Source organism: Argentina silus (genome assembly GCF_951799395.1).
Source record: "Argentina silus genome assembly, chromosome: 10".
In the NCBI taxonomy this organism is placed as follows: Eukaryota; Metazoa; Chordata; class Actinopteri; order Argentiniformes; family Argentinidae; genus Argentina; species Argentina silus.
The window spans coordinates 12,461,277-12,483,128 of NC_139664.1; the positions used below are offsets into that span (position 1 = coordinate 12,461,277).

General features: G+C 40.9%; 1 protein-coding gene across 1 annotated transcript in view; it reads right to left on the bottom strand.

The window, feature by feature from the left end:
- grb10b (growth factor receptor-bound protein 10b) overlaps positions 1-19,601 on the bottom strand; it is a 50,744-nt gene extending 31,143 nt beyond the window's left edge. Inside the window, exons 1-3 of the mRNA XM_083678813.1 lie at positions 19,534-19,601; positions 6,603-6,716; positions 279-375 (exon numbers count right to left, since the gene is read on the bottom strand). Of these exons, the coding sequence (XP_083534939.1) occupies positions 279-375; positions 6,603-6,653 (148 nt within the window). The 5' untranslated portion in view covers positions 6,654-6,716; positions 19,534-19,601. The remainder of the gene's footprint in view (positions 1-278; positions 376-6,602; positions 6,717-19,533) is intronic.
- Between the last annotated feature and the right edge of the window lie 2,251 nt (positions 19,602-21,852).

Below are 21,852 nucleotides of genomic sequence, written 5' to 3' on the forward strand. Positions count from 1 at the left end.
ATTTCCACTTTGACATGGCAGGGCATTTTGTATAGATTAGTGACAAAAAAAATCTCAATTAAATATATTTTAAAGTCTGGTTGTAACACCAAAATGTGGAAAAAGTCCAGGGGGGTGAATATTTACTGAAGGCACTGTATGTGTCTGGGAAATGTGGCGAAAGGCCTTTTAGTCCAGGCCTAGAATTTTACATTGCACTGAAACACAAAATCTAATTAAAATGTGTATGCCAAATTGAAGGCAGAGCTATAGAATGTTGACATTCTAAGAACACCAACCTTGATGGTTAGGAGAGTTCCGATTGGTTGCCTGCTGGAAACCTGGCCCAATTAGATCTGCTGGTCTGTGATTGGAGGCTCGGTCTACATTGTCCTGCTGAGAAAAAAGCCAACAGAGCAGTCATGCCATGACCGTTAAATCACAACTTCAGCATCAGCTGGTTTTGTCTTAGTCCATATAAAGCACACACAAGCATTCATTTAGGGAATAGACATACAGCAGCAGCTATCAAGGTATTCACAAGCGTAAAACCCCAAAAAGTCTAATTGTACAATGTTGTGTGTGTATGTGCTGTCTGAGCCAAAGCATACCCATCAGAGCATGCCCACCATTTTCAGTACAAATACTGCAGATGTCACCTGTGATCCAGACAGATAATGGACTGTGTTGGGCACCCCTGTTGTGAGGAAGCATTCTCCAAGCAAGTGCTCTGTGTTCATCCTCGATATAAACACTGATAGGCAGTTGCTGAAAAACTTGATTCATTACAAGGCTCTGCAAGAGGAACACATGCTTCCAGAGAACACTGTGACCTCTTGGACGCAACAAAAAATAAGCTTTACTCTGACCAAAACAAAACAAGTGTGGCAGATCCATGATGTCAGTGCTGATTGGAGCACTCACAGCATGACCGGAGAACAGAATGTACTGTGGTGGACTACTGTGTTTGGCCGTGGTGTTCAGAACTGGACCACAAGCCTGGGACCTCCTCTGATGAGGCAAAAAGCTGTGGTTTTTTTCTGCCTTAGGCCTTGCAAACTTGATTTTTCAGGTGAGGCGAGTGAGAGAAAAAACATGGACCACCAGTTGATACCAATTCAAAGGGTTTTCCATAATTGGAGAGGGCTTACATGGGTACATCACCCCATTGTCCTACATCTCAGTCTCATTATAGGCCTAGATGCTGACATTTACAGGCTACAGGATATTTAAATGTCTTGTGTCTACCACCAAATGCCCCGTTTTACATTGATGATTAATGAAATGGCAAAATGGCAGGAAAATGGCAAATGTGCCATTGCACTTTAGTCAAAGTAACGCTTGAGACAGTTTAGCTACACAACTTTACATTACATATTTTAAGTAACAGTGGGAGTAGAATATTCTTTTATAATTTGTAATTGTTTTCTTGACAGCCCTTGCATTTTTTGTGCACGATTCAATATTTGAAGAAGACTTCAATAATGAACTCTAAATATCAATGTCAGAAATATTGCCTCTTATTATTGTCAAAAAAGCATGAGTAGCCTAACCTTTCAACCCCCATTTCAAATGTAGCCAAAGTATATGATCTTTTGGCAACTACGCCATGTCTCAACATTAATGTCACTTTTAAATGGTCGACTCACTGTGAAAAAGTAGTGGCCCTCTTTGGTCTCCTCCTGACTCCAAGCTAATCCCAGTGCAGAGTGTCTGGACATGGTCATCACCAGACAGGGCTAAAGGTCCAGTTTCCCGACTGTGACTAATCCCTCCTGATTTCCCCCCCAAACGGCAGTGACGGGCCAGCCATGTGCACACCCTGGGTTCAGCTCCAGTGAGCCCAGCCCAAGCTCCCCAGCTCCAGACGCACTGCAGCCTTTAATGCTGCTTTATACGGCTGTCTGGGGGACTCTCATCTGCTGGGGGGCATTGTCTACACCCCTTCCTCTGTTTAGAAAACACGCCCACTCTCTGGGAATTAGTAGACCTTTAAAGCATACCTTGGGTCGTTTTGGACAATGCCAACAAGACCCCAACTATCAGACATCCTTTGACACCCTCTTAACAATTGACTGAATGTTAACCTTGGGGATTTAGAGCTAAAAATATATCCAGTTTGCATAATTCTCTGCCATACCAATCCTGTTAAGTATTTTACCTTAACTGAGTATAGAATTAACACCCAATCACCAGCTAAATGCAAGTAAACTCACATGCTGCAACAAAATTCATCATTCACCACGAAATTGCCAGGAATAGCGTTGAGATAGGGTCAAGTTTAGGTTGAGTCAGCAAGACAAACTGTAACACACTCTCTCTCTCACACTCAAATTGAAACAGGAAAAATAAATTCCAGAAGAAACTTTGTGGGCTTGCAAAGTCTTATTTTAGTAGTGGAAAAAGTTTAAAGATGGTCTGGATGAGAGATAGATAGATTTGAAGGGTAGTTGAAAGAAAGTGAGAGTCTTATTATAGTAGTGGATAAAGATGGTTTGATTGGTTGGATGGATGAATGATAGGATAGATAGATAGACAGATGAGAGAAGGTTCGATAGATGAGGAAAAGATAGATAGATAGATAGATAGATAGATAGATAGATGGAGCTGGGTAGTTGAAAGAAAGTCAGATAGTAGGATGGACCAATGGATAAAAGATGGCCAGAGGGTAGCATATAGGCAGATAGATGAGAGAAGGTTAGATGATAGAGATTAGAGTTTTGAAATGGGACCGAAATAAGGCTAGGGTTAAGGATAGAGGTTTGAAAAGGTGGTACAGATATGGCACATGTGTGACTCTATCTCCATAAAGAACAGCAAGTTTGTCCTTTGAGGCTGTATTCATGTTTTGGTTAATAATAATAATAATAAACACTGATTTACTGCCCTGCATAACTGCTGTTGTTGTGTATGCACAGTGGACCTTAAACTCCCATGAGGCATTCCTAAATGTCAGCTCTTAGGTAATGTGCTCTAGAAAGACCAGAACAAACCTCATCCTCCCCGCACTACTAAGGATCATTTAAATGCCACTTCACATTTCAGAGAAAGATTAAAGTTTTTCCAACTTGACCTCCAACTCTGACAATATATTCAAGTCATGTTGCATCACATAAATCCCTTGAATTGTTTGAGCACTCATTCAGATTCAGAGACATAGAAGACCTGGTGATGAGCAACAGTCTAGAACAAGTCAGCAAAATCAATGCTCACCTGTCCTCACAGATTAAACCAAGGGTTGGCATCTATGGAGATAAATCGGCCTACAGTAGGTCAAATAACGCTGGGAGACATGGTTTAAAAAAAAAACGAGTAGCCCCATCAGTTACAGTCACACAAGAAGTACATATGGGGATGGTCTTAAAACCACATGGGCAAATCAAATGTTCAATCTCACAGCAGATGGGATAGGCCACCTTTTATTTCTGTAGGTTTATTTTGATGTCATTCTGCCAAGCTTTTTCTGGCGGAGTAGGGTTTTGAAACACTGAACCAGACCTTCTTTTACAAGCAAGTTCTCATTTGTCATACCCACTAGATGCTTAAACACATGTAATCTAATGCAGTTCAATCAAACCTTTACTGTGATCTAAAAAAAAAGAAGCATGTTTTTGAATCTCCCTCTCCTAAGAAAAACCAGAACAAAGAGATTGACTTCCACGAACTGGAACTATATGCTGCCAAAACAATCCCCACTTGATTCACTCTGAAAACATCTATAAAACTCAAGGCGAAAAATGTACACCTCTGAGAATTTGAGGGAATATAGAGCTTTAATGGCAATAGCAGCATGAGGGGAAAGTCAACATCAGTCACCGCACTGATGATAAACCTATATTTCTGCAGCACTCTATATGGGGAACGGTAAAAACTTACAGCTTCACTGTGCCAAGTTGTGATTCACCTAATTCCATACCCGGTTTTCCTTGTCATATTTTATTTTGCTGGTTCAATTCCTTGAATTATTTTCCCAATTTTGAGTGAAATGCCATCCTTCTCACAGTTTACAGAGAATCATATTGACATATACAATTATACTTGCCTCATTTTTCTGAGAACATTGAACTAACCAAAGTTTGCACACTCTCTAAGGGTAAAACACACACGTAAAGAAGCTAACACACAAGAGATGGTATGGGTTTTGATTCCTGAAAGGCTGGATTAGTGAAAGTCCTATGATCCTGTTTCTAGAGATTTCACCTCTTGTGACCAGATGTCACATGCCCTGAGAGGCCACAGCTGAGAGATATTACCATGGAGGAATGACCAACTGAATCATATGCAGGGATCAATGCCCTACAAAACCCACCTTCTGACACACTTACTGAGAGGAGCACACTCACTTAAATACTTCACTCGCACATCAACAGGCACTGTGACCCCAAAGCTCCATATTCCAGACAAATTAATCTAGAGACTGCCATCCAAACTACCAATGATTCTTGAATGTAGAGCCTAGGCCCTATAACTGATTGTCCCATTCACTGACCCAACTACACACAGAGCACCACCACTGACCAGAGATACACTGTTTTGAAAAATCTGACTTTGAATTTCCTCAACCATTTTGGCCGATACCAATATCAATATGGGATTTTTATGACAAGAAATATGTTGGAAATGACCACTTCAGTCATTTTCTTGTCATTTTGTAAATAGATTTTCAATCAGCAACTTGCAATGTGTTTTTCCAAGTACAACTTGAGTGGCAGACTATATTTCAAGGTGCAAGTGCAATATTGGCTCAGAATATCTGTCCGATGTGGTGTTGTATTTCTATACATGTTGTATATACCGATATGATGGCTGATGGCTACTTTGTGCATTCCTAATCACTTCACTGGCATTCCCCCTCTTTAGACCACAAGACCAAAAACATTGACTCTTAATAGCCCAAACTTCTGTAACACACAATCTAATTGCAAAAATAAAAAAACAAAAATAAAATCCAGTTCAATAGTCCACACCATACGTAGTTGGTAAGCCTTCCTTGGAGTGCTGTGGCAAACGTCCAGTCACCCTGCTCTAACACTTCCTTGGAACTGAGCCCAGAATCCCATAACATTTACTCGAGTTATATAACCCCCTGGATAAAGATGCTGTTTCTGCCCATTATTTACCATTAAAAACTGACACTGTGAATGAGCCCATCAAGGGGGACATCATATGCATAATTCTAGACTGTTAAGATAGTTGAGATACTTTATGTTCAGCTGCATGACTGAGTGTGTTTGATTACAAAAGTGGACCTATTCTTTCACCTGAAACACAGGCCCAAGGGAGAGGGTGGATGACAAGATAGAATCCACACAGCCATCCTAAATAACCCAGGCTAGGTTGAACTCTACAGGGTGACTGGGCTTATTGCCATTTCCCACTGGGCTTGAACCACTGCACGTGGAAACAAATAATGACAAAAAGCCCCTCAAAACAATCCAGATAATCCCTTGATAGAGGCCACAGTTTAGACGCTCTTACGTCAAGTCCTACCATGTGAATCCAATGTGTTCAGCCCAAAGGAATGTGCGTCCATGCCACTGCCATTCATTGGTTCTTCATTTTCATTCATGCTCTGCCCCTAAATCTATTGGCCATGACAGGTACATTCAAACACAGAGAGGTTGCTTTTTCCACGGCCAGCTGAGGCAGTGAGGCACTCATGTTTACCTCGCTCCTCCAGCTCCAGTGAGGGCTCGTAGGGGTAGGGAAGGGAATTTTTAACAGCCCATTCTAACCACACAGCAAATTCCTTAGAAACATACATTGCTCAGTTTTCGATCAAGCCTTGTCAAATCAGCATAATGAAAATGTCGGTTAACTTTTGTAAAGATCAACATAAAGTTTTTAACGTTTGACAGAGGTGATTTTTTTAAAATGTCATTAAAATAGATAAATGGCAGTGGAAATGCTTTTTGCTCATAAATCTATCAGAAAACCAGCCACATAATATTCTATCGACAAATGGATGGAAACATTGCTACTGTGCTCCATTTATAGTTTTATATACCATATGTTAGACACATATCAAGTGTTTTTCAAAACATATAATAATACCACAGCTTATAAAAGGTACATGGTGTGGTTAGCTACAGTCTTTCACTTTCAACATTAACTGTCTGTGGTAAGTGATGAGAGCAATCATGTAACAAATTAGAAAACAGCTAACCAATGTTAAACTCTCCTTAATTGCTATTTGAAATGCTTTCTCTGAACTGAAAAGTAAAATTCAAATCTACACATGGCAACTACAGGCAAACAAAACACTTGAAAAAAAGGTGGATATAGAGACAACTTGACATGAAGATGTCTCTATATCTGTATAGTAACTCTGTAATTTGTACTCTAGTAACAACATTGTATTAACATGCTGTTACATTGTGCATTGGTAGCTAATTACTTTAATTGCATAGTAATGGAGTTGAGCGGTTTGTGTTATCGAACAAGTGGATAAGGACTCAAACCACTCAACTCCATATACCCTGCAATCACCTCATTACTATATAACAACTATGTTACTGTTACTGGAATAGGGGCAAGTTAATGTAAAGGGTTATCAAGTAAGTTGTTATATTTACAGCAATATCTACAGTTAAAACATGACCTAAACAAAGAGAATGTATTACCTGATAATTTGGATGGTGTAGAAAATAATCCGGACATCCGGCTACAGCCATGTTATGTTTTTGCAATTCGTCCTCTCAGTTATCACATTCACTTTTGATAGGTGATGCAAGGACCTGCAGAAGAAAACAGGAGGTTAATGAAAAGCAAAGGCTTCCAGAGGTAAAGGGAAGTCTCACAGCTGAGACGACTGTAGGTTAAGACTTAGCCTATATAGCACAGAGCTCATCTTAACCCACATAGTCGGGCAGGTCAGTAAATATCCTTATGGTCGATAGAAAGGGGGAATGGCGCGCTCGACTCACTCAAAAAGTTCTTTAGGGTGCATTGTAACAAGAACCTATAAAGGAGAAGGTGAATGCTGAAACACTATGAATTAATGTATGAATGAATACAAAATAACCACAGTAGATCTAGCAAGAGTGTGTTTTCCTTTTCTTTACATAGACTACGGCCGACCACCTGATCATCAGCCCTTACCTTACCTGGTCAATGGCACTTCTCAGAGAAACATCTCTTTCTGATAGAGGTTTTTATTGCTTAAATAGTTGGCTTATGTCCATGCATTTTGTGGTAACCACTGCCTGAGATCCTTATCAGTATAAAGTTTATCTTTCACTGCTCAAGTCATAAAAACACAATGGTGATGTTATTCAAAGAACCGTCAGTGAATACTTGGTGGTGCTTATTGTGAGTTTTGGCATGTCAGACAGAGCATTTCAATCCTATTGTGGCATCTACCCTCTCTCACTCATCCCCACCCTCTCCCTCCCTCCCCATGTCCAATCCCTGGGTCAAAATAACCACACTAGTTCAACAACTTGGACCTTAGTCTATTTGAACATCTTAAAGTGGGTGTCATATTAACCTCTTGGTGCAACTAGGCCTATATAAAACAAACAAACAAAACCTGTAAACAAAAATAGGCTACATTACACAGTCTTTTTCAGGCTTAGCACATTCTTTCTCTACAAGTTAGGCCCAAATCCATTTTCAGAAGTCCAACTAAACTATGATACACTATTGCCTCCCTTCAAGAAACCCTGTTGCTACTTTCTAAACTATTCCGACTGGCTATTAACTGATGATTGGCGTAGCAGAAGACATCCCATGGCTGTGTACTATTTTCAGGAATTCTCAGGCCTTTCAGACAGCCTGGCACTTTTATAGTGCTATTTCCAGTCCCCCGATTACATAATGGAGTAGAACCCACAAGTCTCACAGCACCACTCTTTCCTGCTCACCACTAAACCCTGCTGCAACAAAAGAGGAGGCATGGGGAGGGATGATGTCATGGCCATAAATCACGTGATCATCGTCAGAGCCATGCCAGTGAGACAGCCCCCCTTTTGTTAGTAGGTATCTGCTGTTAATTTATCAGGAGGAAAATACAGTAGCACAGCATTTTCATTCATCACACACCGCTTCCACTCTCAGATAGAGCCAGGCCTTGCTGAGCGGCTCTGAATAGGGGTTCCTCAAAACACGAGGTTCACTGAGCCATGGGGGGCCTTGCACTAGCATCAGTGGGAAAGTGGGCAGATCCCATGACATTATTCCCTATGCTGCCTTTTCCCCCCCGATATCATCAAATTCATCAAACTGATCTTATTACATGATAATAGTAATAAATAGTGTTTTCTTAAACATTCATCCTTCATGACCATCTTAAGGACCAGGCCAAGCAAAATGGCTGATAGTTTAACATTTTAATTGAGATATTGTTGACTACAGTCCTTTGATACAGTATAGACCTAGTCTGAACAATGGTATATCATTTTACAATGGTTCCTCAAAAAAGCCTGAATGAAACACCTGTGCCTTTTCAGCATTACAGCCCACCAAAGCTGGTAATAAGCTATGAATTATCCCCAAAATAGTAACAGCTGATTGGAAGTAAATGGCATTCAAAGCCCTTAGGGAACTGTCATCGTTTCCAATTTGTTGAGAAAGCACAGCATGAAAAAGGTTTTTAACTTTTACCAAATTGGGCTTGCAAATAATGGTCCAGTCATGAATGTATCCAAAACAAAGAGCTTGGCACTTGGATCAATAGAACCGCTGAATGGGCTCACTTGTAATGAGGGGTGTGTGTGGGTGTGGGTGTGTGTGTGTGTGTGTGTGTGTGTGTGTGTGTGTGTGTGTGTGTGTGTGAGTGAGTGAGTGTGTGTCTGTGTCTTCCTGTCTGTGTGTGTCTGGCCTCACTGAATTGAGAAGCTATGATTCAGTTACCCTGTGCATTGTGAACAAATCATCAGAATGCATACATTACAAGATAAAACACAAATGGAGTTCATCTGTTTGGAAAGACACCACAGGCAGAGCTTAGCACTCTCACAGCAAGTAGGCCCAGCTGTGGGTTGTGGGAAAGGCATACTTTGGAGGTCAAGCCTTTATTCTGTGCCTTGGGGGGGAATTTGGCATTACTGACATATTGACAAAAAAACATATACCTATGTTTAATCATTCCCTCTCAGAATCAAAGTAATCCCAACACAGGGATTACAGAGCCTTTGATTTCACTACTTCCACTTGACAGAATAGTGAAACTTAATGACCTATGACCTTAACCGTGCAATTAGCCAAGCATAGATCAAATAGAAAGGGGACTTTAGAACACAGTGTGCCAGTGGCACTGCATCTGTACTAATTAGAGAACATTTGCTCAAGCTTGCATGAACGAGAATGTAACTTCAAACAGAGCCTTAACAATAGACATCTTAATCACAGACTGTATTACAGCTGTGTGAGAACATGTAGCTTTACTATTAAAGGTATTCTCTACTTTGCTCTCATTAAAGGAGACACATTTCCTCTATCTACCTCTGGGATTTCAAGTCAAAAGTTTCTAAAAGCAAGTGTGGCTTGTAGAGGTAGGCTCTTTCCTGAGGCTACAGCCCTGTTTCTTTCTCAAAAGCGCTGTTTACACAGAGGCATGTCCCAGTAATTTACTGTTACTGTTGTCTGTGTAAACTGACCTGGGGTTGGGCATACCACTAAATCTTGTGGTAGACCTAGTCATGGTCCCGGTAAAAAGCTGATCAGTAAATTGAGCCAATACATTGCCATTTCAACACCTACTCTACATTCTGACGCTGTGACATGTTTACGTTTGGACGTATGATGCTCACTTAAGAGCACCAGACAGACAGATTGTTTGTGTCGCTCCACCGGGACTCTCTCAAGAAGTACTCACTCATGGACTCTCTCAAAAAGCAGAGTAAAAACATTGACAATGTCTTGCTTTCTTGTCTACAGTTGAACATACAGTATAGTCACATAGTAGCTATCAAAGGACTGTCTTTACCTTGGTTAAAGAAAGCAACAGCACAATAATGGCGTGCCCACAAACATGTTGATCTTACTGAGCTGACTTAACTACTGAACACGCCTGTGGTGGGCCGGCTTGCTTGGTCATTGTGGTAAGAGGTTCATTTGTGCTTACACTCGAGGGGCCAGCTTTAATATCCCAGTGTGATTAACACCAGAGAAGAGGCAAAGGCCAGGGATCACCATGAGCACCGGCTATATAAAGTAAATCCTAATTGAAACTGTAACATTTCCCCGAAGTGATCTTGTCTTTTGCATGTTGTGGATAAAGGCTGGGACCAAAGACAGGTGTTAAGCTGCAGACCTTAGAAGCCAACACCACTTGATCAGTGTTCATAGGCTAGGTTCTACCACAGCTTTACAGTAATTTTATCATTGTAAATGTTTATAATGCTTAGGAATGTTTATAGATATATACATTCTGGAGTACTCATCTATTAATGTTTTTTGTATCTATTAAATGTTACACTACGTATACATACTTTATTAGCTATTAAATTAGTTATTAAAAACAGTTTCCATTGATAATACATTCCTAGAATATGTCACAAAGACAGCGTGAGTGGCAAATGGAAATATTAAACTTTTAACCTCACATATCTGGGCCAACTAAAGCAGAAATCAAAAATGTCTTGTGGGTCTTGCCAAATGTGTCTTGGAAACGAAGTTGGGTGGGTTCTCTGGGCTTGTCTGTCATCCCTCCTTTCACTGCCCAGCTGCACAGCATTCACAGAGCTATAAATTCTCCTCCCTTCCTAATTGGGGCACACTTCAAAATAGTTTGGTTATTTATAGTTCTGGGCGTCTAGAATCATAACAGCAACCTGTGCAGCATACTCATACACAAGTCAGCCTCCTCTTACCCTGGGAGCAGCATGCTGAAAAACTCCAGATTTGTAGAGCTCATAGATTGAAGTATATATTAACATGGTATGATTGGTGTAAAGATATGATTGTTGCAATGAGTATAGTTCACATACTCTTAGATGGACCAAATACAAGCAACTATTACCACAATATCAGGCGTCTCTTGCAGTCTGTGCCTTGAGGCAAAACTAGCATGACTCCAAGAGCCATCTGAAGATCAATTGCAGACTAACTGCTCTCATTGTCTTCTTTCGAAAGAAATTAGTAGATCCAGTTAGTGAAGAAACCTTCAGGTTGAAAACAAATACCCTTAGGGCCTGATTCTCAATTTCACTCAAGTATGAGAATGTCTCCTTTAAGTCAATCATCTCAAGGTCTCTACAAGAGATAAATATACAAGATGGAGTACAATGCATTGAAAGACACTCAGTGGTAATCAACAGTGAGGCAAACTGCAAGTGGCATTGTGTTGAACACAATGCAAAAAAAGCTTTAACTGTACGCTGGACACTTGATTTCTGGCCTGTCTTGGAGCCCAGGCTTCCTTCCCTATGAGCAGGAGACAGAGGCCAGTCTCTGAGCCTGGTGTTGCCTGCAGATCATATCCTCAATACCACAGATGACCACTAGACAAAGCGCACAGTCCTCTTTGGAATGCTGGGAGCAAATTCTTTCCACATATGGTAGTGGGCAAAAAAAGCCCTGAATGGCATGCATTGATTTGTAGGCCAAAGAGCAGTGATGAGAAGGCCTTCTGGCAGTGCACCGGGGCACTGGAATGTGCAGTCTTGTCCAGCTGTGGAGCTCTGAGCTGCTGGGCCAGACTGGGACAGGCGGGTGCAGCGAGGGAGCGGGGCAGTAACACATGCATATTTATGAGCAGTTCCTTTCCTAGAGGCTCCCCCAGACACCACCCCCTGTCCCAGCCTGACCATGAGCCTCCTCCTCCTCATGCTGAATCAGAATGGCTCTTTCTTCTGCTTCTAAGGGCCATGTATACAGAGACCTCTGTGTTGTCTCTACACTCCGTACTGAGGCATCGAGGAACTGACTTCACATTTATCTTCAAATGGTTATGTCAAATGCTACAACAGTAATGACATCAGTTTGTGGATAGCTGTGTAATCAAAACAATGATGCATATAGGAGGATAACACATTATGTAGTCTAGGTTCTGCGCTCTCAGTGGACTATAACAAGTCCAGCTGAAATAGGAGTGGTGGCATGACTCACGGAATAGCACTGCCTGACATGACGATGCCCCTCCCTCCAGCCCAGCCTCCCAACATAATCTGGGTCCTACTTCAAAAGGTGGCAGAGATCCAACAGTCTGGAGATCTGATGAGAGTTCAGTTAAGTGCATACAAGTGCTGATTAGGGCACAAACTGTGAGAGGGATGTAAACAGTGCCTATTTGAACTAACTGGCTGCCATTAGACTATAGATTGGAGTGAGGGTCCAGCTAGAATACTTACTTACACTACTCAACTTAAGTACAAAGAGAGACGAGGGCTTCTTTTTGAGTGACCTCTCTGGTTAATGTGTAGTTCTCAGCCATTATTCTTCCCTCTGCAGCCTGATGCTTAGGGAGGTTCATCTAGGCCGGCAAGGATCTCCCTCCAGCAGTGAGTCGATGGGCTTACGGGCATTAGCAGGAGAGGCTGAAGTGTCACACCTTGACCCAATGAAGGTAAAGGTGCATGACTAACAGGAGTCAGGAGGACAGATCCTGTTCTGTCAGGTCATGATGGTGGAGAAAAACTAACCAGGTAGTGCTTGTGTGAGTTGTTGCAGGTATGTTTGGTACAAAGTCATACCATACACAACACACATACCATACAGAATAATGCTTGTGAACGTGTTTATTTTAGCTCTAAAACAGATTCATACAGTAACCAGTATAATCAATTGCAGGCCTTGTGTATCCCATCCAATTGACAAAATACCAGAGTTAAAGCAACTACCAATCTCCAAGCAGTGACATTTATGGCAGCAGTGAGTGAAACATACTGACAGCTCCCACACCCAATTGTTTAATTTTCCAACTAACACTCACATGCACAGACACAGAGAGATTCAGAGCTGTGGTGCCGGCAGCAATGGTAGGCAGGCTGATCTTTAGCAGTGTTGGCAAAATCTCTCGTAATTATCAAGCTCTTGGAACAGTATTTGCTTCAATTTCGATGTCAAGTAAGAACATAGGCTATTTCTTTCGCTGGAAGACACAGTCTGTCAAGTAACATTCATCCTACCAGGAGGATTTTGGTTTGTGACAGCCTCTCTAAAACATAAAAAAAAAAGAAAAAGAAAATAGAAGCACTGAAAGTATATCAAAAATGGATTGAGAGCAGTTCGTAGAGAGATTAATTTAGTTTGCACAGTACATAAGAAAATCTATATTAGGACAGACAAACAGTACATTGAGCATTCTCTTAATCTTGATTAGATAAATCCTCCTAATTGGTGTTAAAATCAGGGCAAGTTTGCATCAAACATTCATTAGGCAAATGAATGCATATCAAAAGATTGACGAGCAAAAAGTATCACATTTCAAAAAAAAAAAAAAAAAAGAAGGAAAAAAGCTGAATTTCTGCAGTACAGTATGGCTTTGGTCTGTGGGCCGCTAAGAATGAACACTGCATCTCTGTCATGAATCTATTTTATCACTGGATCAAATTGTGGTCACACCTCAGTGGATGTGCTTGTTGCACATGTTGATTATTCATTAATTGGCAGCTTCATTATTTGGGAGCAGCAGCGTAAAGTAGGCTATAAGAGAGCCTGATGTCATGGGGAAGTCTGAATAGCAGCAGTCTCTGAGAAAGGCTTTTGGAAACATGGACAATCACTAATTGGATGAGGATTTCATTGGGCTGCAAGAAATGGCCTTATGCAATCTGCATAATGAATGGGTTGGGAGCTGTTGTGCTTGTGCACAAGCTTGCTACCAGGGTGGGCTATGCTATTTCAGATTCATTCAACTTAAATTCAGCTTCTATTAGACTTTTACTGGACCTACTTAGTAATGTAATTAAAAGATAATAATGTAATAAATTCCATTACAATAATTGAGTGATAGTCGTGTTTGGTAACACCTCTGCGTTTTTGCACTGTCATAGAGTCATAAGAACAGTAAACACATAGGGAGAACCTTACATAATGACAGGGCTCAGTGACAGAAGATGGACTCAAGCAAGGCAAACGCAGCATTTAAGTGGAGAGACAATCATATATTGAGGTCACAAACAAATCAACCCCCCCCCCCCACACACACACACACACACACACACATAGAAGAAGTGGATATAATACTATCAAGGGAAGCAGTCAGGTCCCTAATGGAATGGGAGGCAGTTAACTCACTCGCCTTGCAAGGTTTTTCACAAAAAAAGAAAAATTACCATCATTCAGTGCTATGCACCTACAAAAGAGGCTGAAAAGGAAACCATGGACCACTTCTATGAAATCATACAGCAAGCCATGAACACGTAGAGAAAGAAGGACATAACTGACATTCTACTGACAGGTGATTTCAATGCCAAGATAGGATAAGATAACACTGGACGAGGAAAAGTCATAGGTAAACACGGTCTTGGAGAAATTAATGGAAATGGAGAACAGTTCAGACTTCTGTGCAGTCCACAACCTTGTCTTTGGAGGGAGCATATTGCAAAAATTCTGCAGATCCATACAAGACGTTAGGGTGATAAGGCGATGCAGCATCAGACCACTACTTGCTAATAGGAATTCTCAGGTAAAACTCAAGAAATTCCCAGACACAGCAACAAAAATCTGTTTAAGATACAATGTCAGCCTCCTCCAAGATCAGAACATACAAAAACAATTCCAGATTTATCTTTCAAACAGGTTCCAACTCCTTAGTGGAAGAAGAAGAACAAACCCTGGACCAGAGATGACAGAAAATTAAGAAAGCATGGACAGATGCATGTGAAGAGTCCTGTGGCAGGAGAACAAAACAGAACAAAGAGTGGATCTCAGGAGAAACAAAAAAGACGAGATTTGGCAACACAAGCAGAAGAAGCAGCAGCTCAACACAACATGAGGGAGCTCTACGACACTACATGGAAGCTGGCAGGGAAACACACATAACTGACAAAAGCAGTAAAGTAATCACAAAACAAGGAGACCAGTTGAAGAGATGGACAGAACTCTTCAGGAAGCTACTGAACAGGCCTACACCAACAGAACCTGCCAACATCTCCCCAGCAGAACACCCCTTGCCGATCAATAAGCCCAATTAACAAGAAATAAAAAAGGCCATCCAAAAACGGAAAAACGGCAAATCGCCAGGACCTGACGGAATACCACCAGAAGCCATCAGGACAGAACCTGAGAAAGTAACTGACACATTTTATTAACTCTTTTGACAGATTGTAAAGCTTCCCAAAAAATGAAACCTTAGAAATCGCAACAACTACAGGTGCATCATGCATTTATCTGTGCCAGTGAATGTATTGAGCAGGATCATCCTGGATTGAATTTAATCTTCGGCTGATTTTAACAAGTCCCATTGCTATAGATTGCTAGCAAAGTGGTTAGCTTGTCAGCTGAAATGATGACCAGTGCACAAATGGTTGATTGAACAAACCTTTATTGAGTACAAAATAATTAGTCCACAGTTACTTCCATAAGCTAAAGGCAAACTAAACACGTAAAATACCTAAACTCATGTTTTGAATGTGACTAAATAAAAACAGGGAATTCCATCGAGAATTGTAGAACTTGACTGTTATCTGATGCTTCACGATACAATATATTTTATACTACTAGCTAGCTGTAGGGGTGTGCTGAATCCTCAGAAAACACATTACTTACTACACATTTTGGCCATTTTACGGATACGAGTATCATCCGATCATTTTCTGATAATATCCGTAATCGGAGAGGATTCCTTTCTATTTAAAAAAAAAAAATATTGGCTAGTTAAGCTGTCTGTAAACCAATGCGTGATGTGTGGGATGTGCCTGGTGCCATGACAGGATCAGAGCATTGACGCTGTGCTCCTCTCTGGCTCCTTCTTTCCCCAAGTCACCTCAGACAGACAGTTCGAAAGAAGCCAGTGGACGACTTGCAGCAGTGTTTATCTCAGATCAAGGGGCATTCCTTCCAAAACTAATAATATTGTACAAGAATGAATAAAAACTATTGAAACTAAAACTAATCTTTGATTTCGTGTGTCAGTTAATACATGAACGAGTTGGAAATAACAGGAATATCAGTTCTGACCAATTGGCACACCTCAACTTGCGCACAATGTGCGGTCTCATCATTGTAAGCACTTCAATCGCACCCCCGGTTGTCCGATCACGAGTATCATCCAGATACGAGAATCAAGTCCTACAAACAGATACAGATATGAATACGAGTAGGACGAATCCGGCACACCCCGAGCTAGCTAGGGCCACAAATGAAATAACACCAACTAAAAATGCTTCACTATATTGAGTAACAATGGCTACATTTTTAGGAAGGTACCCAGACATACATGTGCAGTTTTCTGTCAGGATGATTTTATTCACTACAGCCCACGATCGTAACATTACCTTTGTTCAACATTTTGGCACACTCCACCAGAAAAAGTACGATTTTTTTTTTTACCAAAGATTTACACTAACACGCTATTCTTGTTAAGACTAAAACTATAATCTACTCACCAGTAAGTCTGGTGATAAAAAAATAAATTATACACAGATACGGCTAAATGTCCCATTAAACAATTCTCAAGAGAGAATAATAATGATATTCCGGTAGCAGCAATGAAATTCAAGAGCACAAAATGTCTATTGTTCAGAAGTTTCACCAGGGGAATATGTCCCTCAAAACCCTTTTGTTTTCATGAATACATCTTGCAAATTTACACTGGTTTGTTTTAGATTTTACAACACAGATTCCAGCTGGTAGTGACTGAGTGAGATTTTCTGGCCCATTGCCATCCTTCTGCACCACACTCCTCCAACACAGCCATTCCGGCAGGGGTGTTCAGTTACCTGCATTATAAAGGCAGCATTTCTGCTCCTCTGCGTTAGGTTTCAGCCAAATTTGGACCGGCTCCAGACATTGAGAAACTGAATCTACCATCCTGTGGTTTAGACAGTCATTGCATCATTCTGCGTTCTGGGTCAGGGGTGGAAGGAAGGTGGGAAGTGTCGTATAAGCATGCCAAGCAGTTACTCTATAACTGCTTAAGTAACCAGAATGTAATTACTCAGCTGTAAATGCTAACCTCAGATGAGGTGAATAAAACATTGATTGCATTGTAATGAAAGGAAATGTGTAACTAGAATTGTTAATGTGTAGAACTAGTTAACCTACATGAAATCACACTAATCAGGCTCTGGTTGTAAGCAGTCTGAACCATTCAACATCTATACAACGACTAGGAGGGTTTTCTGAAGCTGATAACTTTGTGTAAACCTAAAAGTGAATTGACTGAATAAGATAGCTATTTTGAAATCACCTGGGCGGGCCCATAGATGTTGGGAGCTGACATCAGTGAGGGGGTATTAGGAGCTGACATCAGTGAGAGGGTATTAGCACTGTATGGTGAGTGTTGAATGACTGCAAACTGACGCAAGGCAGAATGGAATGCTGCTTAGGGCCTGAGAAAGCTTAATTACCACTAGACAATGAATAGCTACATTTATCATATTTTAAGTGGAGGTATATGTTCTATTCATTTGGAGGGCCTCTCAGAATACAAAGTTCGGACAGAGATCAATAATGCACCAGTTAACTATTCACACATCCAATGATGACCAAACCACCATGCATACAGTACTTATACAAATATAAAGCTGATGATAGGATAGAGTCCAAAAGGTCACAAAACTAATAGTTAGTCAGACACTTACAGGGAAATCTGTAATTGGTACATCCATTTTTGGACTTTGAAATTAATAATATATCGCCATTGATTCTTGAAGAACATAACATATTAATGTCTCATGAGCTTCAAGATCAACTGTGGTGCCCCATCAGAACCCAAAATATAAGCTTGTTTTACTCCATTGTTTGTAAACAATGCAATTGTAAACAAACATGTGTATAGCTTCAAAACATGGTAATTTTGAACTCATGGATGGTAAGTCCTTGCATCCACAGCTCTATGAAATTGAGAGTGGTTTCATTTCTCCAGCCCCATCCCTCCACTGTTTACCAAAAAAAAGTTGCAAGGAGCCTGCTTTGTTGTTGTTTAATTTATAGATTGCAGCTTTAATAGAGAAACGTACAAACCTTACAAACATAGGCGAGTGAGCTGATTTATCTGTGATATGTGAACTGGCTGTATTATTCCTAAACTCATGCCCTATCAGAGAAGCTCCTTTAGCAACAACCACGTTGCACTAAAGAGCGCTATAGGAGATATTTTCTGCCTGCCGCAATAAGACTGTACAACTCCTCCTCCGGCTGGCTCGATCGGGGTGATCAGAGTCAGGCTGGTGGATGTTAAATCATACTGGACTGTTCTTACTGTATATAAGGTTTCAGATGTCTATTTTATTTGTATTCTATTATTCTATTGTCACTTTATTTTGTTGTTGTTGTTTGTGACGTGAGCTGCTGTAACGCTTTCATTTCGCCTTCATCAATAAAGTACCTACCTACCCTATCTATCTATCATGTCCGACCCAACAGAGCATGACCTTGAAATAGCAGAAGGGGTAAATTTACACAGCTAGACTGCCTAGGCTACCATTAATGTGCCTGGCAATGTTTCAGTTTCAATACTTCACATTGAAACACCCTATCCAACTTCAAATCTAATAGTTTAATGTAGGCCCATATCATTATCACCATAGACACCTTATTTAAATGGTTCCAAAATTCTGAATGTATGTTTAAGTTTAAGTTTCATGAACTGCTTAACAATTGTGCTGAATAGGCAAATGAACAAATCAATTATTTTCGATTTGTAATTGCATATCAAATCTACAGCATATGCATTTAGTAAAAGACTGCATATTCCATAGCATCCTATCCAGGTAAAACATAGACAGCCATTCATTCTGCGTTTAGTGAGAGCCACTCCATGGTTCAGTACACGAGTAGCCCTGGGAAAACGCCTTTCCCCCACCCCCAAAGCAAATGCTGCCAGGGGATAAGAAGACCGGTCGGTGCAACTTCAACAGTCGACTTTTTCATCACAGGGACGTTAAATGGATTGAATGGGAGATCGAATAATAGTTGGATAGAAAGTGTTATGCAATATTTGTACACAAACTACCACATAGCCTAGGCTACTGACAAAGTCTGACATTCATAACAGTTCTTATTTAGGGGCTAGTACTTCAACTGATAGTAATTTTAGATACCCGTACACTATAGAATAACATACTCCTTGTCCTCAGCAGCGTCCCTAAACGCACGCAGCATAGCACGCAGTCCCGAGTCCAGGCAGCGCTAGCCATGTGGCTATCAACAATTTCAGTAACTATCACATTTCATACTTCTCAATCAGTTTGATCCATAATTGTAGTGTTATGTTTTACAAACAAGTTGCATCAATATCTACCAATCTGTACTTTCGTGACCGACAACCCTCAGCCTTGCGCTGCCAACCACCGCGCGTATGTGTTGTGTTCCAATCTCAGACAGCAGTAGTAAAACCACACAGTCCTAAACTTTGCGTTCTACTCTCTTGTGAGAGTCATGTTAAAAGTATCTATACCACATGTCAAATCACAAAGCTATCTTGTCTTGCAATAAGAGACTCACCCTAGGTCCAGATTTCTGCTGGAAATCAAAAAGCGGTATCGAAGACAACCTTGCTCACGAGGGAAACGCTTGACAATTGTAGCGCAACAGGGTTGCTTTTCTTGCTCAGGCTCCAGTGGTCAACATTCCCGATGAGGACAAGCAGCGACCACCACAGCTTGTCTCTCAGCTGACTCCTCAACACACACCAAACAACTCCTCCCTCTCAATTGACTCCGCCCACCTCGCCTCATGTCTCGCTCTCGGTTAGAAATACACTCAGATTTATAAGCTGAGCAGAGCAGAGAAGACATCCTTGCAACAAGAGCACGCTGCCTTAAACCTGCCATTTCTCTCAATAGCCTGCCCTGCTGTGAAACTGGTGCAAATGTATTATTGGGCAAGAGCCCCCATAACCAAGGTATTCATGGAGATTAAATGTTCCACTTGCCCTTTGAAACTATAAAGCTAAGCATTCATATATGGCTGAAAATTAATTTGTCAATATTGCCAATATTTATACCTGACAAAATGTGAACAACTATTGTTGTTGTTTACTACCCCTGTTGCATAAGGTCAGACCAAGAGTGCAATGCTCTATGGTTACATTGCCCTGCTTTCCCCCCACCGAGCAGTATGTGGCAATAGGACTACATGCCAGTACTGGACTACATGGAATCTCTGGCTGTTGCTCTTACCTTCTTGAATTGTCATTATCATACCATATACAGTCAGAGCAAGCCTTCAAGCCTTCATTTTGGGTAAAACATATTATTCAACACATGATACTGACTAAATGTGAGAATCACCACATAAATTAAGACCTCTTTGTCATAACCTTTCTGTATGCCCTGAAATATGTGTCATGGGAGAACATCTGATGTAGTGCATTTTTTATACGCCCCAAATATTAACTCAATTAACTCAACCCATGGGAAAAAAAAACGTTTTGGTGCCTGAAGTGCAAAAGGTCAAAAGTCTGGAACTTTCTCCAGCTGGGTTGAGAGTGAGTCTGTCTGCTGATAGTGAGAACCCAAAACTCTGTGTCTGGATGCTGAGAACAACAGCGGTTCCATACTGTGACCCTGCCTCACACTACACAGTATAAAAGGGCTTTGTGCACAAACTCATCACGTCACACAGAGAATCTCCTCCGTTTGACATTATTAATGCATTAGTCCCATGTGAACATGGTTTCTCTGACTCGAAGGGGGACATATGAATTGCACAAATATGCTGATTTACCTCATTGGATATTCAAGGCAGCACATGTTTGATATGAATCGATTCCTGAGTGAGTGTCTACATTATCAAGCATAGACAATGTAGACATACCTCCTGCTATTAACTTCTATCTATTTACTCTGTTTCAAAGACTTTCACCAACTTTTCCCACTAGAAACTGTTGATAATGTGATCGGCCCTGCCTAGACCTTTACAAGTAGTTTCAGAAATGATCACACAACTTTAGTCCTGGCAGTAAAGAATAAGGAAAAGTTGTATTCATCTACACTTCATTACAGAAATGTGCACATATGTATCAGCACCCATCCTAACAAAACACAAAAAAAGAATCTAAACCCCTCCCTCTCATAGGCTATTTAGGGTAAAGGCGGGGCTGAAATAGTAAATTCAGTACCTTGTACTATGTGGTGACATGTGCTGGTAATTCTTGATTCAGAGATTTGTTTTTCTGCATGAACGGTTCTGATGGTTTGGAACCAAACACTCTTGCTGCAGTTTCGTAACGCAGATCAGAATGCCCACAAATGAGCAGGAATTCTGACCAACAGAAGGCCTGTGGGCCAGCAAGAATTTACAGCCCTTCAGTGTGGAGGGGATTACCCTCTGTATATGGAGCAATCTGAATCCAAGGGCAGACAAAAAAATACCCAGAAACTGAACCGCCAAATCCACTCATTTTATGTGGGCCCAGCCTTTGAGAGCCTAGGCCAATGCACATTTCAGTGAGGCTGAAATAATGTGACATAAGACATGTTGTGCTCAAGCTTCCAGTTTCAGAACCAATGGAGCCATTTACAGGACATTTGAGGGGGAACTGGATTGGTCAGGCATACAGTTAGAGTGAAGTTATGTGAGATATGAACACATGCTATGACCACATGATGAGTCATGGTCAAGGTCAGCTCAGAATAGTTTGAGAGCTTCTGATGTGGCAATCCTCTCTTAACTAGTGTGAGCTGGTGGCATATAAGAACAAACTCTGTGGTGTTCCCGATGTTCAAGGACAACAAGAACCACAGTCAACAACCACATATAAGAAAAATAATCCATCAATATATAATATAGAGCTGGGATAGAGACACATAAAAGGAAAAT